This window comes from Bombina bombina, chromosome 6 (genome assembly GCF_027579735.1).
Source record: "Bombina bombina isolate aBomBom1 chromosome 6, aBomBom1.pri, whole genome shotgun sequence".
NCBI lineage: Eukaryota > Metazoa > Chordata > Amphibia > Anura > Bombinatoridae > Bombina > Bombina bombina.
This window is the reverse complement of record NC_069504.1, coordinates 166,510,072-166,525,689: the sequence shown is the minus strand read 5'-3', so window position 1 is coordinate 166,525,689 and position 15,618 is coordinate 166,510,072. Positions and strand designations below refer to the sequence as shown.

General features: G+C 37.9%; 1 protein-coding gene across 2 annotated transcripts in view; it reads right to left on the bottom strand.

Annotated features, from left to right (window-relative positions):
- The window catches only part of SLC13A1 (solute carrier family 13 member 1), a 258,307-nt gene that overhangs the window by 51,738 nt on the left and 190,951 nt on the right, over window positions 1–15,618 (bottom strand). For both annotated transcript variants that reach the window (XM_053716667.1, XM_053716666.1), the window contains 2 exons: window positions 10,757–10,860; window positions 4,319–4,428 (listed from right to left, as the gene is read on the bottom strand). In XM_053716667.1, coding sequence (XP_053572642.1) covers window positions 4,319–4,428; window positions 10,757–10,860 — 214 coding nt within the window. The remainder of the gene's footprint in view (window positions 1–4,318; window positions 4,429–10,756; window positions 10,861–15,618) is intronic.

The following is a 15,618-nucleotide window of genomic DNA, read 5'->3' as shown; positions in this document are numbered from 1 at the left end:
AGAGGGAGGAGAGTGTGTGTGAGAGAGGGAGAGTGTTAGAGAGGGGGAGGGTGTGTGTGTGTGTGAGAGAGAGAGAGAGAGAGAGAGAGGGAGAGTGTGAGAGAGAGAGGGAGGAGAGTGTGAGAGAGAAAGAGTGTGTGTGTGTGAGAGAGGGAGAGAGTGTGTGTGTGTGTAGAGAGGGAGAGTGTAAGAGAGGGGTAGGGTGAGAGAGAGAGAGAGAGAGAGAGGGAGGAGAGTGTGAAAGAGAAAGAGTGGGTGTGTGAGAGAGGGAGAGTGTAAGAGAGGGGGAAGGTGCGTGTGTGTGAGAGAGAGAGATAGAGAGAGAGAGAGAGAGAGAGAGAGGGGGGAGGAGAGTGTGTGAGAGACAGAGTGTGTGTGTGAGAGAGAAACAGTGTGTGTGTGAGAGAGAAACAGTGTGTGTGTGAGAGAGAGGGAGAGTGTATGAGAGGGGTGTGTGTGTGAGAGAGAAAGAGTGTGTGTGTGAGAGAGATGGAGAGTGTGAGAGAGAGGGAGAAAAGTGTGAGAGAGAAAGTGTGTGTGTGAGAGAGAGAGAGAGAGAGAGGGAGAGTGTAAGAGAGGGGGAGGGTATTTGAGAGACAAAGAGTGTGTGTGAGAGAGAGAGGGAGAGTGTGAGAGAGAGGGAGGAGAGTGTGAGAGAGAAAGAGTGTGTGTGTGAGAGAGATGGAGAGTGTAAGAGAGGGGGAGGGTATGTGAGAGAGAGTGTGTGTGTGAGAGAGAAAGCGAGAGTGTTGGAGAGGGGGAGGGTATGTGAGAGAGAAAGAGTGTGTGTGTGTGAGAGAGGGAGAGTGTAAGAGAGGGGTGTGTGTGTGAGAGATAGATTGTGTAAATGCCAATGTGCAAGTTTGTGTATGTGTGTTATTACATTTATAAAGTCTGACTACACTCAAGATTAAAGTGCACACACATTTGTTTCACTTGGCCAAACATTTAGCCTTAGTTATAAAACCACCTACTTTACTGCATTCGCCGCCCCAATACGCTCGCCTGAACTCGCCTACCATCGCTGCCGCGGACCTGAATACGTTCGCCAAAGTTATCAAGAAAGCTGTCAAGAAGCCGCGCACCAAGTACGGAGTGATGATCAGCGGACTGTTGTTAACTGACAGTCATCAATCTCGCTGCTCATCGGCTTCTTCGCAGCTTTCTTGCTACCCTGTCACTAAGCACCCACACTAAACTACGCTGTTTTACCCCCTAAACCGCCGCTCCCAGAGCCCCCCGCACCTAAATAAAGTTATTACCCCCTAAACCGCCGCTCCTGGAGCCCGCCGCTCCTGAAGCCCGTCGCAACTATAATAAATGTATTAACCCCTAAACCACCGCTCCCGGACCCCGCCGCCACCTACATTATGCCTATTAACCCCTATCCTGCCCCCACTACACCGCCGCCACCTGTATTCAAGTTATTAACCCCTATCCTGCGGATCCCGGACCCCGCCGCAACTAAATAAATTGTTTAACCCCTAAACCACCACACCCTGGAGCCCACTGCCACCTACATTTATTAACCCCTATCCTGCCCCCCCACTTCACCGCCGCCACCTACATTAAACTCATTAACCCCTAAACCGCCGCTCCCGGACCCCGCCGCAACTAAATTAAATGTTTAACCCCTAAACCGCCGCTCCCGGACCCCGCCGCCACCTATATTAAACTTATTAACCCCTAAACCTAAGTCTAACAGTAACACTAACACCCCCCTAACTTTAATATTATTTTAATAAATCTAAATAAAACTTACTATTATTAACTAAATTATTCCTATTTAAAACTAAATACTTACCTGTAAAATGAACCCTAAGATAGCTATTTTAGGATTTATTTTTATTTTACAGGCAACTTTGTATTTTATTTAACTAGGTACAATAGCTATTAAATAGTTATTAACTATTTAATAGCTACCTAGCTAAAATACTTACAAAATTACCTGTAAAATAAATCCGAACCTAAGTTACAATTAAACCTAACACTACACTATCATTAAATTAATTAAATAAATTAACTACAATTACCTAAAATTAAATTAAATAAACTAAACTATAGTACAAAACAAAACAAACACTAAATTACAGAAAATAAAAAAGGATTACAAGAAGTTTAAACTAATTACACCTAATCTAAGCCCCCAAATAAAATAATAAAGCCCCCCAAAATAAAAAAATGCCCTACCCTATCCTAAATTACAAAGTAATCAGCTCTTTTACCAGCCCTTAAAAGGGCTTTTTGCGGGGCATTGCTCCAAAGTAATCAGCTCTTTTACCTGTAAAAAAAAATACAATCCCCCCCCAACATTAAAACCCACCACCCACAACACTAACCCCCTGAAGATCTCCCTACCTTGAGTCGTCTTCACCCAGCCGAGCTGAATTCTTCATCCAAGCGGAGCAAGAAGAGGTCCTCCATCCGGTAGAAGTCTTCATCCAAGCGAGGCGGAAGAGGTCCTCCATCCGGTAGAAGTTTTCATCCAAGCGAGGCAGAAGAGGTCCTCCATCCGGTAGAAGTCTTAATCCAAGCGGTGTCTTCTATCTTCATCCAACCACGGCTCCATCTTTCAGACCTCCGACGCAGAACATCCTTCTGGCCCGACGGACTAACGACGAATGAAGGTTCCTTTAAGGGACATCATCCAAGATGGCGTCCCTCGAATTCCGATTGGCTGATAGGATTCTTTGAATAAATCAGCACTAAGCATTTTCAAAAAAGTTGAATTTGATCATTTTCTAGATGTTCTTAAATAGTTTTGTAAATAGCTGAGAACATTCTGTAAGCATTGTGAGATTTTATTTTATCATACAAAATAAATACTCTTAGAATTTCAGTTCATAGTGTAGCTCTTATATTTCTATGCAGATTGTGAATTGTTTAAATAATATTGAGACACTTGAATAGCTTTATATTAATTTGAAGAACGCATCCTGAAAATGTGTTCTGTAATTATTTCAATATAAAAGGATTCAAATTATACCAATTTTTCCACTGTTCCTAGGTAATTTTAACAACTATATTGTAGCAATGATAATGTGAAAGTTGTATCGCTGTCATTTTTTCTTGCTAAGCCAAGTACATAAATTACTTTTGATGGCCTTTTTATAAGATTTCTTGTTCAATACAGTAAATAGATATACACATTCATTTATGAACTCACAATACTGCATTTATATACATATGAAAATGACATATGCATTTAGGAAATATAGAATAAATAGGCATAAATTATAGATTAAATATTCATTATTGTATACTGAAACTGTTTTTATATTGAAGGCTGCTAACCAATGGCAGGAGATTGCTTTGGGCTCCCCTTATATTATATTCAAACTTAAGCTAAAGAGAGTGGCTCATAATAAGTTAAATTAGAATAATGTTTTAATTTCTTAAAGGGACAGTCTACTTCACTGGTTTTCAAACCTGTTCTCAGGCCTCCCCAACAGGCCAGGTTTTCTGGATTACCTTGGATGAGAGCAGGTAAAATAACCATGTTTACTAATCAGCTGGTTCACCTGTGCTCCAGTTCAGATATCCTCAAAATGTGGCCTGTTAGGGAGGACTGAGAACAGGTTTGAAAACCAGTGGTCTACTTGAATTTTTTTTGGTTTTGTTTAAAAAGATAGATAATCTCTTTATTGCCTACTCCCTAGTTTTGCATCACCAACACTGTTATATTAATACACTTTTTACCTCTGTGAGCACCTTGTACCTAAGCCTCTGCAGGCTGCCCCTTTATCTCAGTGTTTTTACAAACTTGCATTTTCAGCCAGTTAGTGCTGATTTATGCATAACTCCACGGGAGTGAGCACAATCTATATTGCACACGTGAAAAGTTAATACAATGAATTGAGATAAGAGGAGGCCTGCAGGTGCTTAAACATTAGCACTTGAGTCTACCTAGGTATAGCCTTCAACAAAGAATACTTAAAGAACAAAGCAAATTTGATGATAAAAGTAAAATGGAAAGTTGTTTAAAATTGCATGCCCTATCTGAATCATGAAAGTTTAAAGTTGACATCTGCCCCTTTAATTAAAAGCACAGAATAGTTTTTATTAATAACAAAAAACCTTGGAGAGGGCTTGATATAGCTCCAGGGCCATATTATGGGCAGATATGATGTATATTAATTGTAATTTACAATATTTAGCAAAATAAAATATATATATATATACTGGTATTTATCAGCAAAATGTAACAATCCTGTAATGAATGTTTATTTGTTAATGGTTTCTAATAAAAAAATAAACATAAATAAAAAAAACATAAAATAATATATATATATATATATATAGTTACACACATCTTTACCTCACAGCCTTTGGCTAGCGCAAATCCACCACCAACAAGTATAGCAATATCCCAAGGCATACAGGCCTGAAATTCCTTCCATGTAATAAGGGGAACATACTCGACAGAAGCTGAAAAATTTCATTTTTTTTAAGGATATTGTTACTCAGTATTTATTACATACTTTTCTGTAACTGTACATACTCATATTGCACTTTTTAATCTGTAACAATTTTATGTTTTTAGAAATACGTATATTGTATTAGAGATGAGAGATTGATTGATTGATTTTTTACACAAATGGCGAGTTCATATTGCGGTATATTCAAGACAAAACATTTCTTAAAAAGTATTTAATTGGATCTCAAAGGTTTCTCAGTTTGCAGTCAATAGGGATGGTGTTTCGAATTTTGAAGACAAACCTATATATCCCAGATAAATTAAAGCAATTTTTAAGTATTACATAGTATTATAAATGTTTAATATTTATGAGCACCGCCACTGCTGACTGGCTCATTGGTTATGTCTGCTCAGGGCCAGCAGTTCTCTGCAGCTCCAGGCAGCTATTTTAGCTTTTGGTTTAACCCCCTTACTGTGGTTAAACACATAGGGGCCGATTTATCAAGCCCTGCATGCATCTGTTTCCACACGAGCCTTCAGGCTCGTTGGAAAAAGAAGTTAAGAAGCAGCGGTCATAAGACCACTGCTCCTTAACTCGTCCGCCACCTCTGAGACGTTGAACAGCAATCAGCACAATCGGGTTAATTGACACCCCCTGCTAGCGGGCGATTGGCCACGAATGTGCAGGGGGCGGCATTGCACACACATTTCATCAGAAATGCTTGTGCAATGATAAATGCCAACAGCGTATGCTGTCGGCATTTAGCGATGCCCGCTCGCCCTATGATAAAGCGGCCCCATGTTACTAGTGCTAAAATTACATGCTCTAACAAATAAGAGCATGTAGTTTTTTTTTCTAGACGGCCCTTTAAAGATATGCAAGACTTTCTGGAACTTGCTTCCATCATTGGTTACTCCAGCACTTCCCTTTATAGCTTTAGCCAAGAAGTGACCATTACAAAGAGATCACTAAGAAGACAAGCTGCAGTGCTTGAGAAAGTTGGTAAAAGAACAAAATATAGTTTATTGTTATTATTCCTAAGGAACAATCATTTGTTCATCGGCCCATGCTTTTTCTATTAGGGGTGATTTTGGAAGTAAAAATACTTTGCAACTGCTGACTCCTTTGTTTTAAAGGGAAACCCACATTTTTCTTCATGGGTTAGATACAGCATGTGATTTCAAACAATTTTCTAATTTACTTCTATTACCAATTTTTGTTCATTCTCTTGGTATCTTTTGTTGAAAAGCAGGGATGTATGCTTAGAAGTCGACCCACTGGGAGCACTATATGGCAGCAGTTTTGCAAGAATGTTTTCCATTTCCAAGAGCACCAGATGGAGGCACGATTTACTGCCATGTAGTGCTTCAGGCATCTCTTAAACACAGAATATTATTGGAACAAAACAATTAGAAGTAAATTGGAAACTTTTTTAAAATGATACACTCTGTCTGAATCACAAAAGAAAATTCTTGAGTTTCATATCCCTTTAAATGCTATAAAAATGTTTTATAGCAGCTTTACATAACCGAGGCAAGCCTAAGACTATGTATATTTGCTACCACTAATAGAACTTGTCTTCATTTTCACCATTCCTTATACAGTAGACCTCCCCATGCTATACTTCTGCTAGGTATCATCTCAGTGTCTTTACATCTGGACCTATAAATTCCCAGGTGCCACAAGCAAATCAATGAGTGCTTAATCTTTGTGCTTCTTGGAAAAATATATGCAAAAAACATTTGTCTGCTAAAGAAACACAGAAAAGATCCATTGACCTTTATATAGGTCAGCCCCATATTTAATAACTGAGTTTGTTGCCTTTAAAAAAATATAAAACTCCACCAAGTCTTAAGAAAATTAGGGCCCTGGATGTCATGGTCTTTATAAGATCTTAGACCTTCTTCATAGTTTAGCAGTTCTAAACTGTTTTCACGTTTCACTGCTGGAATCAGTCATCTCTATCAATTTCAGTTATCAGTCTCATATAGGACATCCTGTGTTCCAACATGAATGTGTGTTGAGTAGAATTGTTAACTCCAGAAGGGCCTGGGGTTCCCACTCATTGCTGTTTGACTGGCGTAAATACACTCTAGAACATTGTGATGAACCATCAGCAAGAAGGTAAGGTAGTCTTCTGAGCACCAAGTAGCTGCCTCAGCATCATGCTGTTCCAACTCTTCCTCATGCACATGAGACTATTTGTAATTTTAAGGGACAAAGGCAGCAAATCATAATGTCACATGCTACTTCTATTTAACAGTGGCACTTTCCTACAAGAATTTCAATCTACAAGGTTCTCTGTATAATTCTTCACAGGCTCCTGGCTCTGCTCGTCCTCTCGTGTATGAGCTCCAACTTTGGGGATTTCTATTGTGTAAACTGATGTTCCTCCATGAGCAAAGATTACTGCAACTCCTGGGTAAACTCCAGCTCATGTATATATATGTACTTCCTTGCCTTTCCCTCAAAACAAATGTCAAGCTCTCAGACAATGGTAAACAGTGCATGAGAATCATTATGTTGCTCTGTCATAGATATTGAAAAGCTCAGGCTAAATACCAAAATCTTTAGTATGGGGGAGATGATTTCCCATTCCCACTGGGGACGTTTTAAAAAAAAAAAAAAGCAGCACAATTTGTTGAAATTACTAGTAAAGCTGACAGAATAATGCATAGTGCACTGTTTTACTTACTTAAGAGGTTTCTGTTGTTCATTCAAGAACAATCTCTTTTATAGGTTGTTTTGTTTGTGGGTTCTTTATTTACTTTTGGATACTTAAAATTTAAGTACATTTCAAAACATATTCATTTAACTGGTAGACGTTAGCATACAGACTAGCATTTTATTTGTTCAAAATAGAATTGTGTTAAACAATAAAAATTTAATAAAATTATTTCTAAAAAATGTGAAACTTAGAATATTAAAATTAAAACAATAAATAAGAGTTTAAATATGAAATGAATGGCGATTCAAATGTAAATTGTCTAGGCAAATCAGCCCTCATTTCAATAATAAAGGGTGCAGGAAAATATATTTTGTTTCATTACAAATAATTGACTATTGTCACCATCAGAATTTTCATGTCAAAACACTGTATGTGTGCTCATCTTTTTTTTTTTTTTGCTTCATTTTCTAATTCACTCCAATCCTTTAGAATTTAAATTACAATTATTATACAACACAAAGATCTAGTAAAACAGGTTATCCGAAGTTTACCTAGGTAGGCTCAAGAACAGCAATGTACTACTGGGAGCTGGTGATCGGTGGCTACATACATATGCTTCTTGCCATTGGCTCATTAGATGTAGCTATATCCCAGTAGTGCATTTTTGCTCTGGAGCTGAGGATTTGCAGGGGTTAAACACATGTGAGTCAATCACAATCCTTTAGAAAATCCTATTAAATGATTTATCTACAAAAATCTCAATGAATGCTAATTGTATTGCAAGAATAAAATACTCTAATCATTTTACTTTATGCATTTTATGTCCCTTTAATTGCTGCTATACACACTGCATATATTAAACATTAAATATTGTATCTTTAAAGCTAGATAACATATTCTTTCACATACTAAATGAAGACACACCTTAAAGGGATATGAATTACAAATGTATTGTCTTTAGTGATTCAGATAGAGCACACACTTTTAAAGAACTTTCCCAATGATGTTATCAAATGCTATCCGTTGTTGAAGGAACAGTAATGCAGTACTGGAAGGAAGCTGAAGTGAAAATATCAGAAGAGCCAATGACAAGAGGCATATATGTGCAGCCACCAATCCACAGCTAGTTCCCATTGCTGCCTACCTAGGTATGCTTTCAACAAAGGACACCAACAGAATGAAGCTAATTAGATAATAGAAAAAAACTGGAAAGTTGTTTAAAATTGCATGTTCTATCTGATTCATGAAAGTTGCATTTTGGCCTTACTGTCCCTTTAAACTAAAAAACATAACACAGGTTGAGATCTGTGCATATCCTAAAAGGGCTAATAAATTAAAAAATAGTTTGCATAAAAAAATGTTTAAAAATTGCTGGCAAGTATTTTAAAAATAATTTTCAAAAATAAGCAAAATGAATTACAGGGAGTGCAGAATTATTAGGCAAATGAGTATTTTGACCACATCATCCTCTTTATGCATGTTGTCTTACTCCAAGCTGTAAAGGCTCGAAAGCCTACTACCAATTAAGCATATTAGGTGATGTGCATCTCTGTAATGAGAAAGGGTGTGGTCTAATGACATCAACACCCTATATCAGGTGTGCATAATTATTAGGCAACTTCCTTTCCTTTGGCAAAATGGGTCAAAAGAAGGACTTGACAGGCTCAGAAAAGTCAAAAATAGTGAGATATCTTGCAGAGGGATGCAGCACTCTTAAAATTGCAAAGCTTCTGAAGCGTGATCATCGAACAATCAAGCATTTCATTCAAAATAGTCAACAGGGTCGCAAGAAGCGTGTGGAAAAACCAAGGCACAAAATAACTGCCCATGAACTGAGAAAAGTCAAGCGTACAGCTGCCAAGATGCCACTTGCCACCAGTTTGACCATATTTCAGAGCTGCAACATCACTGGAGTGCCCAAAAGCACAAGGTGTGCAATACTCAGAGACATGGCCAAGGTAAGAAAGGCTGAAAGACGACCACCACTGAACAAGACACACAAGCTGAAACGTCAAGACTGGGCCAAGAAATATCTCAAGACTGATTTTTCTAAGGTTTTATGGACTGATGAAATGAGAGTGAGTCTTGATGGGCCAGATGGATGGGCCCGTGGCTGGATTGGTAAAGGGCAGAGAGCTCCAGTCCGACTCAGACGCCAGCAAGGTGGAGGTGGAGTACTGGTTTGGGCTGGTATCATCAAAGATGAGCTTGTGGGGCCTTTTCGGGTTGAGGATGGAGTCAAGCTCAACTCCCAGTCCTACTGCCAGTTTCTGGAAGACACCTTCTTCAAGCAGTGGTACAGGAAGAAGTCTGCATCCTTCAAGAAAAACACGATTTTCATGCAGGACAATGCTCCATCACACGCGTCCAAGTACTCCACAGCGTGGCTGGCAAGAAAGGGTATAAAAGAAGAAAATCTAATGACATGGCCTCCTTGTTCACCTGATCTGAACCCCATTGAGAACCTGTGGTCCATCATCAAATGTGAGATTTACAAGGAGGGAAAACAGTACACCTCTCTGAACAGTGTCTGGGAGGCTGTGGTTGCTGCTGCACGCAATGTTGATGGTGAACAGATCAAAACACTGACAGAATCCATGGATGGCAGGCTTTTGAGTGTCCTTGCAAAGAAAGGTGGCTATATTGGTCACTGATTTGTTTTTGTTTTGTTTTTGAATGTCAGAAATGTATATTTGTGAATGTTGAGATGTTATATTGGTTTCACTGGTAATAATAAATAATTGAAATGGATATATATTTGTTTTTTGTTAAGTTGCCTAATAATTATGCACAGTAATAGTCACCTGCACACACAGATATCCCCCTAAAATAGCTATAACTAAAAACAAACTAAAAACTACTTCCAAAACTATTCAGCTTTGATATTAATGAGTTTTTTGGGTTCATTGAGAACATGGTTGTTGTTCAATAATAAAATTAATCCTCAAAAATACAACTTGCCTAATAATTCTGCACTCCCTGTACATAGCTAAGCTGCCTGGAGAAGCCAACTCCACCCCCTTATCAGTGTTTAGACACAGGCATTGTATTTCAACTGAGTTCACAGCTTCTAATCATGCTCCAGCAGAAAATCCCTATGCACTTTTGCATTCTACCAAAACAACAATAGATATAGAAAGGAAATGTGTGTGGGGAGTTAGAGCTTTACAATTCAGAAACTAAAAAGTAAGGGTTAATGGCGAGGCACTGCAGTATACATTTGCAGGTAAAGTAAATAAAGTACATATTATTATATTTTGTATCTATCCCAACTTGTTTTATGTCCCTAATTGTACTATAATACTAAGATTATTAGTATTATGTGGATTAACACAAAATAAAAGATAATACTGATACTGCAGTTTTCTGGCATTTTTTTAAAAGCTGATTTCTTAAGGGTTTTTTTTCTCAATAATGATTCATTGATAACTTCCTGAGTGTTATTTTTGCATAATCATGTACAAAGAATCTGGACAATCTATATGGAGATTATATGTTATTTTCTATCTCAATGCAAAATTATATAGATTATCTCATTTAAATAGAATAATGCACACAGCATATAATGACTTGGAAATTTACAGCAGCTTAGCAAAGGCGTTGAAAGGAAACAATCATTTTCTCAAAGTATATTGGATGAGAATTTATATTGAAAAAAAAAATACTCAACTGATTTTTCCCTCAATTTTTCTCTTAAATGGATGTGCCGGGATTACAAAGAAAAGTAGACCTAAAAGTAAGGCTGCTGTAGAATCTGTTGCAAAGCCACTGTACCTATAAAAATGCAAAAATAATGATCATTTAATTACTTTGTGAGAGAATGAAAAGCATATTTTACACAGGTGCACACAATTAGCTCATTTAAATAATACTATTACTATTTAAAATATAAAACCCACATCTTATTCACCATTAAAGGGCCATAATACCCAAATGTTTAAACACTTGAAAGTGATGCAGCATAGCTGTAAAAAGCTGACTAGAAAATATCTCCTGAACATCTCTATGTAAAAAAAGAAAGATATTTTACCTAAAAAGTTACTCAGTAGCCACCTCCCATTGTAAAGGATTTCTAAGCAGCATTTTAGTGTGTCTGTCCTGGGACATCTTAGGGGATGAGCCTCGTGCACTCTCATATTATTTCACCAATCAGGTAAAGGAAGTTTACTATGAAATCTCATGAGAGATAAGTCAAATCTCATGAGATCACAGTAAGAGTTCATGACCTCAGCACTGCTGATGCTGATTGGCTGCTGTTCATTTCTTCATTTTTTTTTTTATTTTTACCTGCAGCTGGGAGCAGGTGAAGTATAACTTTTTACACAGAACTTACTCTGCTGAGCTGAGGAGATTGTAAGGTAAAATATCTTCCTTTTTTACATAGAGATGCTCAGGTGATATTTTCCTGTCAGCTTTTTACAGTTATACTGCATCAGTTTCAAGTGATTTAGCATATGAGTATTATGTCCCTTTAAATACAGTGTATTTGCATAATCAACAATTGCATAATAAAAAAAAATGTAATAGCATTGACTCTGAATTTTAAAAGAGCAGTAGATTTTTTTTTTTTAACAAATTTCAAAATGTATTCCAATTTTTCAGGCATCTGTATCATGTGACAGCCATCAGCCAATCACAGATTTACATATGTATACACTGTGAACTCTTGCACATGTTCAGTAGTAGCTGGTGACTCAGAAGGTTTCCATATAAAAAGAACTGCACAATTTGATAATGGAAGTAAAATCGAAAGTTTCTAAAAATGTAATGCTCTGTCGGAATCATGATAGTTTAATTTTGACCCAATTGTTTTTTGTTTGTTTTTTTTTGCTTTTGCATGTATACATGTAGCTAGAGTTTGCTTTTGTAAACTTTCTGTTCTACCTAAAATAGAATGTTTTAAAATGTATTACAGAGATTTTTTCTTTTCTTCATTAAACTGACATTCCTGTTCTGATTAAAATATTTTTTTTATTTTTTTTTGGTAATTGTCCCTGCCAGCCAGTGATCAGTAGAGTACCAGGACTCAGTTGTACGTAATTTCACACTTTCTGTTAGTTTTATTATACTTAACTTCATATTGTATTCCCATAAAGGTCTAGGTTACAAGTGGAGAGAAAATAATAGCGCTGTTGTGTGTACACATCGCTCAAGCGCAAATCAGTATAGCTTCTATTTTTGCACTTATATTTGAAGCTGAAAGTTATTTGTTATCACTCGAGCAATAGTCTAGGGTGCACTAACATCTGGCCCTATTACATATGCGGCGGTGTCCGCAAAAGCCGGCAACGCCATTTTTTGCACTGTTTTGGTATCCTATATACAGCACCGCATATAAATGTGGCACGTTGCAAATCGGTATCCAATATTCAGCGCATAGAACTTATGTGGAAAAAATTGAGAAATCTTACTCTATTTTCACCTCGCCACACAAGGCAACCACAGCCGAGCACCGTAACGCCCAAAAATATCTGCAAAAATAAACTAACACCTAACCCATGCGCAACATCTATCTACCTGTCAACCGCAATCCCCCACCGCAATAAATTATAAAGTGTATTAACCCCTATATCCGCCATCAAACCCACATCGCAAGTAATAACTAAACTATTAACCCCTAAATCCGCCAACCCTAACATCGCAAATGACCTATTAAAAACTATTAATCCCTAATCCGCCATTAACCCACAACGCAAACTACCTATTGAAATTCTATTGGCTGATTTGAATAGCCAATAGAATTTCAGTAGCTCGCATCCTATTGGCTGATTTGAACAGCCAATAGGATTTGAGTAGCTTTCATCCTATTGGTTGATTTGAATTTGAAGAATCAAATCAGCCAATAGGAATTCAAGGGATGCCATTTTTAATTGCGAACCTTAAATTCTCTATCCAGTGTACGGCGGCGATCGTAGAAAGAGGATCCTGCACGCTCCATGGCTCTGCGGGCGCTGGTCTTTAGTTCCAGGGTCACTGGTCTTCAGCTCCACGGTCATCGGTCTTCAGCTCGGCCCCCGCTCTGCTCCGGATTGTTCCTGGAAGAAGAAAGGATAGGTCGCCACTTGGAAGAAGACTTCACCGCCTGGAACAGGATATTCTCCGCCAAACATCAGGAAAGGTGAGTACCAACCTGGGGTTTAGACTTAGGTTTTTTTAAGGGTTTTTGTGGGGTTTGTTTTATTTAGATTAGGGATGGGCAGTACAATTGCTAAATGCCCTTTTAAGGGCAATGCCCAAACAAATGCCCTTTTCAGGGCAATGGGTAGTTTAATTTTTTTTAGTGTTAGGTTCTATTATTTTGGGGGGTTTGGTGGGTGGGGGGGTTTACTGTTGGGGGGACTTTGTGTATTTTAATGTAAAAGAGCTGATTATCTTGGGGCAATGCTCTGCAAAAAGCACTTTTAAGGGCTACTAGTAGATTATTCTTAGAGTAGGGGGAGTTTTTAGTTTGGGGGGGACTTTTTATTTTCATAGGGATTAGGTATAATTTTTTAAAATTTGGTAATTTTGTTTTTTATTTTATGTAATCTTAGATTTTTTTATTTTATGTAATTTTAGGTTAAAGGGACAGTCTACACCAGAATTTTAATTTTGACTAGACTATCCCTTTAATTTATACTCTTATAATCTTCTATCTTTAGTGCAGGTCCTGGGAGCCGAGCACACTAAACATCCTGTTAGCTCTGGAGCTCTGGCATCGGGTTAGCACGCTCTACAGAGCACGTTAAGGTAAGTATTAAACCCATAAAAAAACAATAAAGAAAACGAATGAATACTGACCATTTTCGTCAGCATTTTTTCATTTATTTAACCCTTGCAGTCATATGAAAGTAACAAGGCAAAAATAAAAGGCTCTATTTTTGCACTTGTTTGCACTTTTATATCCATTTAAAGTGACAATGTATTACATTTTCTCCTTTCCTTTAATGTGTTTCAATTATCTATTTTACCTGCTAGAGTGTATGATGGGGTCTGCTTGCTCTCCCTGCAAGCTCAGACCATTTGATTGGGTTGTCATATCACCATTTTAATGCTATAATGACCCTTTAATGTCCCTTTAAATGATCATTAAAACACAGCCAAGGAAATATAAAAAATAAATCAAGTGACTTTTCAAGGGGGGTGTCCAAGGATTGCAAATCTATGCTCATTTTGGCCTCATTACATATGCAGCGTCGCCCGCAAAATCCTCCACCGCCAGATTTTACGCAATTTTGGTATTACATATACAGCGTAGCATACCAGTTACGCGCGTATATTTCACCCTTCGGAAGTATTTTTTTTTACCCATAGACTAACATAGAACAGCAGCACAATTTTGTATTCAATATAGAGCATAAGGACTTACGCGCGCAGATTTCAGAAAATCTACTCTATTCGTATCTCGCCACATATTGCAGGCGCAGCAACCCTTGCACTGACTAAAAAAGCAACGTAACTCCCTGAAGGCCTAACAAACGCATGCGCAATCACATACATATCAGCCGCAAATCTCAAACAGTTAAACCTCTTCTAAGCATTTATTATTCCTGCCCCTGCAAGTGTATCAAACCAATCACAAACAGCACAACCTCTCACCTGCAGCCTTAAAACACCTGGCAATGCACACCCTCATTAACCACCATGTTTACATACTGCGGATATCCACTGCATGTAAGTGAAACTACTACATCCCACCCCACTTCCCTTAACCACCCTAATTACTGAAAATGTCTCATTTGTTTAATTTTCTAGTGATGTCGCAAACATAAAAATTTGGGTTCGCGAACGGCGAACGCAAACTTCCACAAATGTTCGCGAACAGGCGAACCGCCATAGACTTCAATAGGCAGGCAAATTTTAAAACCCACAGGGACACTTGCTGGCCACAATAGTGATGGAAAAGTTTTTTCAAGGGGACTAACACCTGGACTATGGCATGCTGGAGGGGGGTCCATGTCAAAACTCCCATGGAAAATTACATAGTTGATGCAGAGTCTTGTTTTAATCCATAAAGGGCATAAATCACCTAACAATTTTTCTTTTGCTTAATGAGTTTAGGAGCACGCTCCCGTTTCGCGCATGCACATTATATTTTGCACAGACTAAGGCTCATATGTGTAAACGGGTCACTGTTAGTAACGCATGCACATTGTATAGCGGTATCACTGCGAAGTGCATGCAGAGTAGAGTGTCAGAAAAGGCTTTGGCATTAGAAAGGTACTTTGTGCACAATCACGAGAGATACGTATAGAGCGGGTGGGACCACTCTATACGTCACATTGCTAAAATAGAGGAAGTAGAGGGTGGGAGGAGTTTGCCTAGTAACGGTAAGAAGAAAATATATAGAATAAAAGTGCAATTATGAAAAAATATATAATAAAATAAGTTAGCGATCGTATTGCTGTCAGTATTTTGTAAGGATGAATGACTTCTGGAACTATTAACTTAACTTTCACTTTAAGGATCAGGGCTATTTTTACATTTCTGCGGTGTTTGTGTTTAGCTGTAATTTTCCTCTTACTCATTTACTGTACCCACACATATTATATA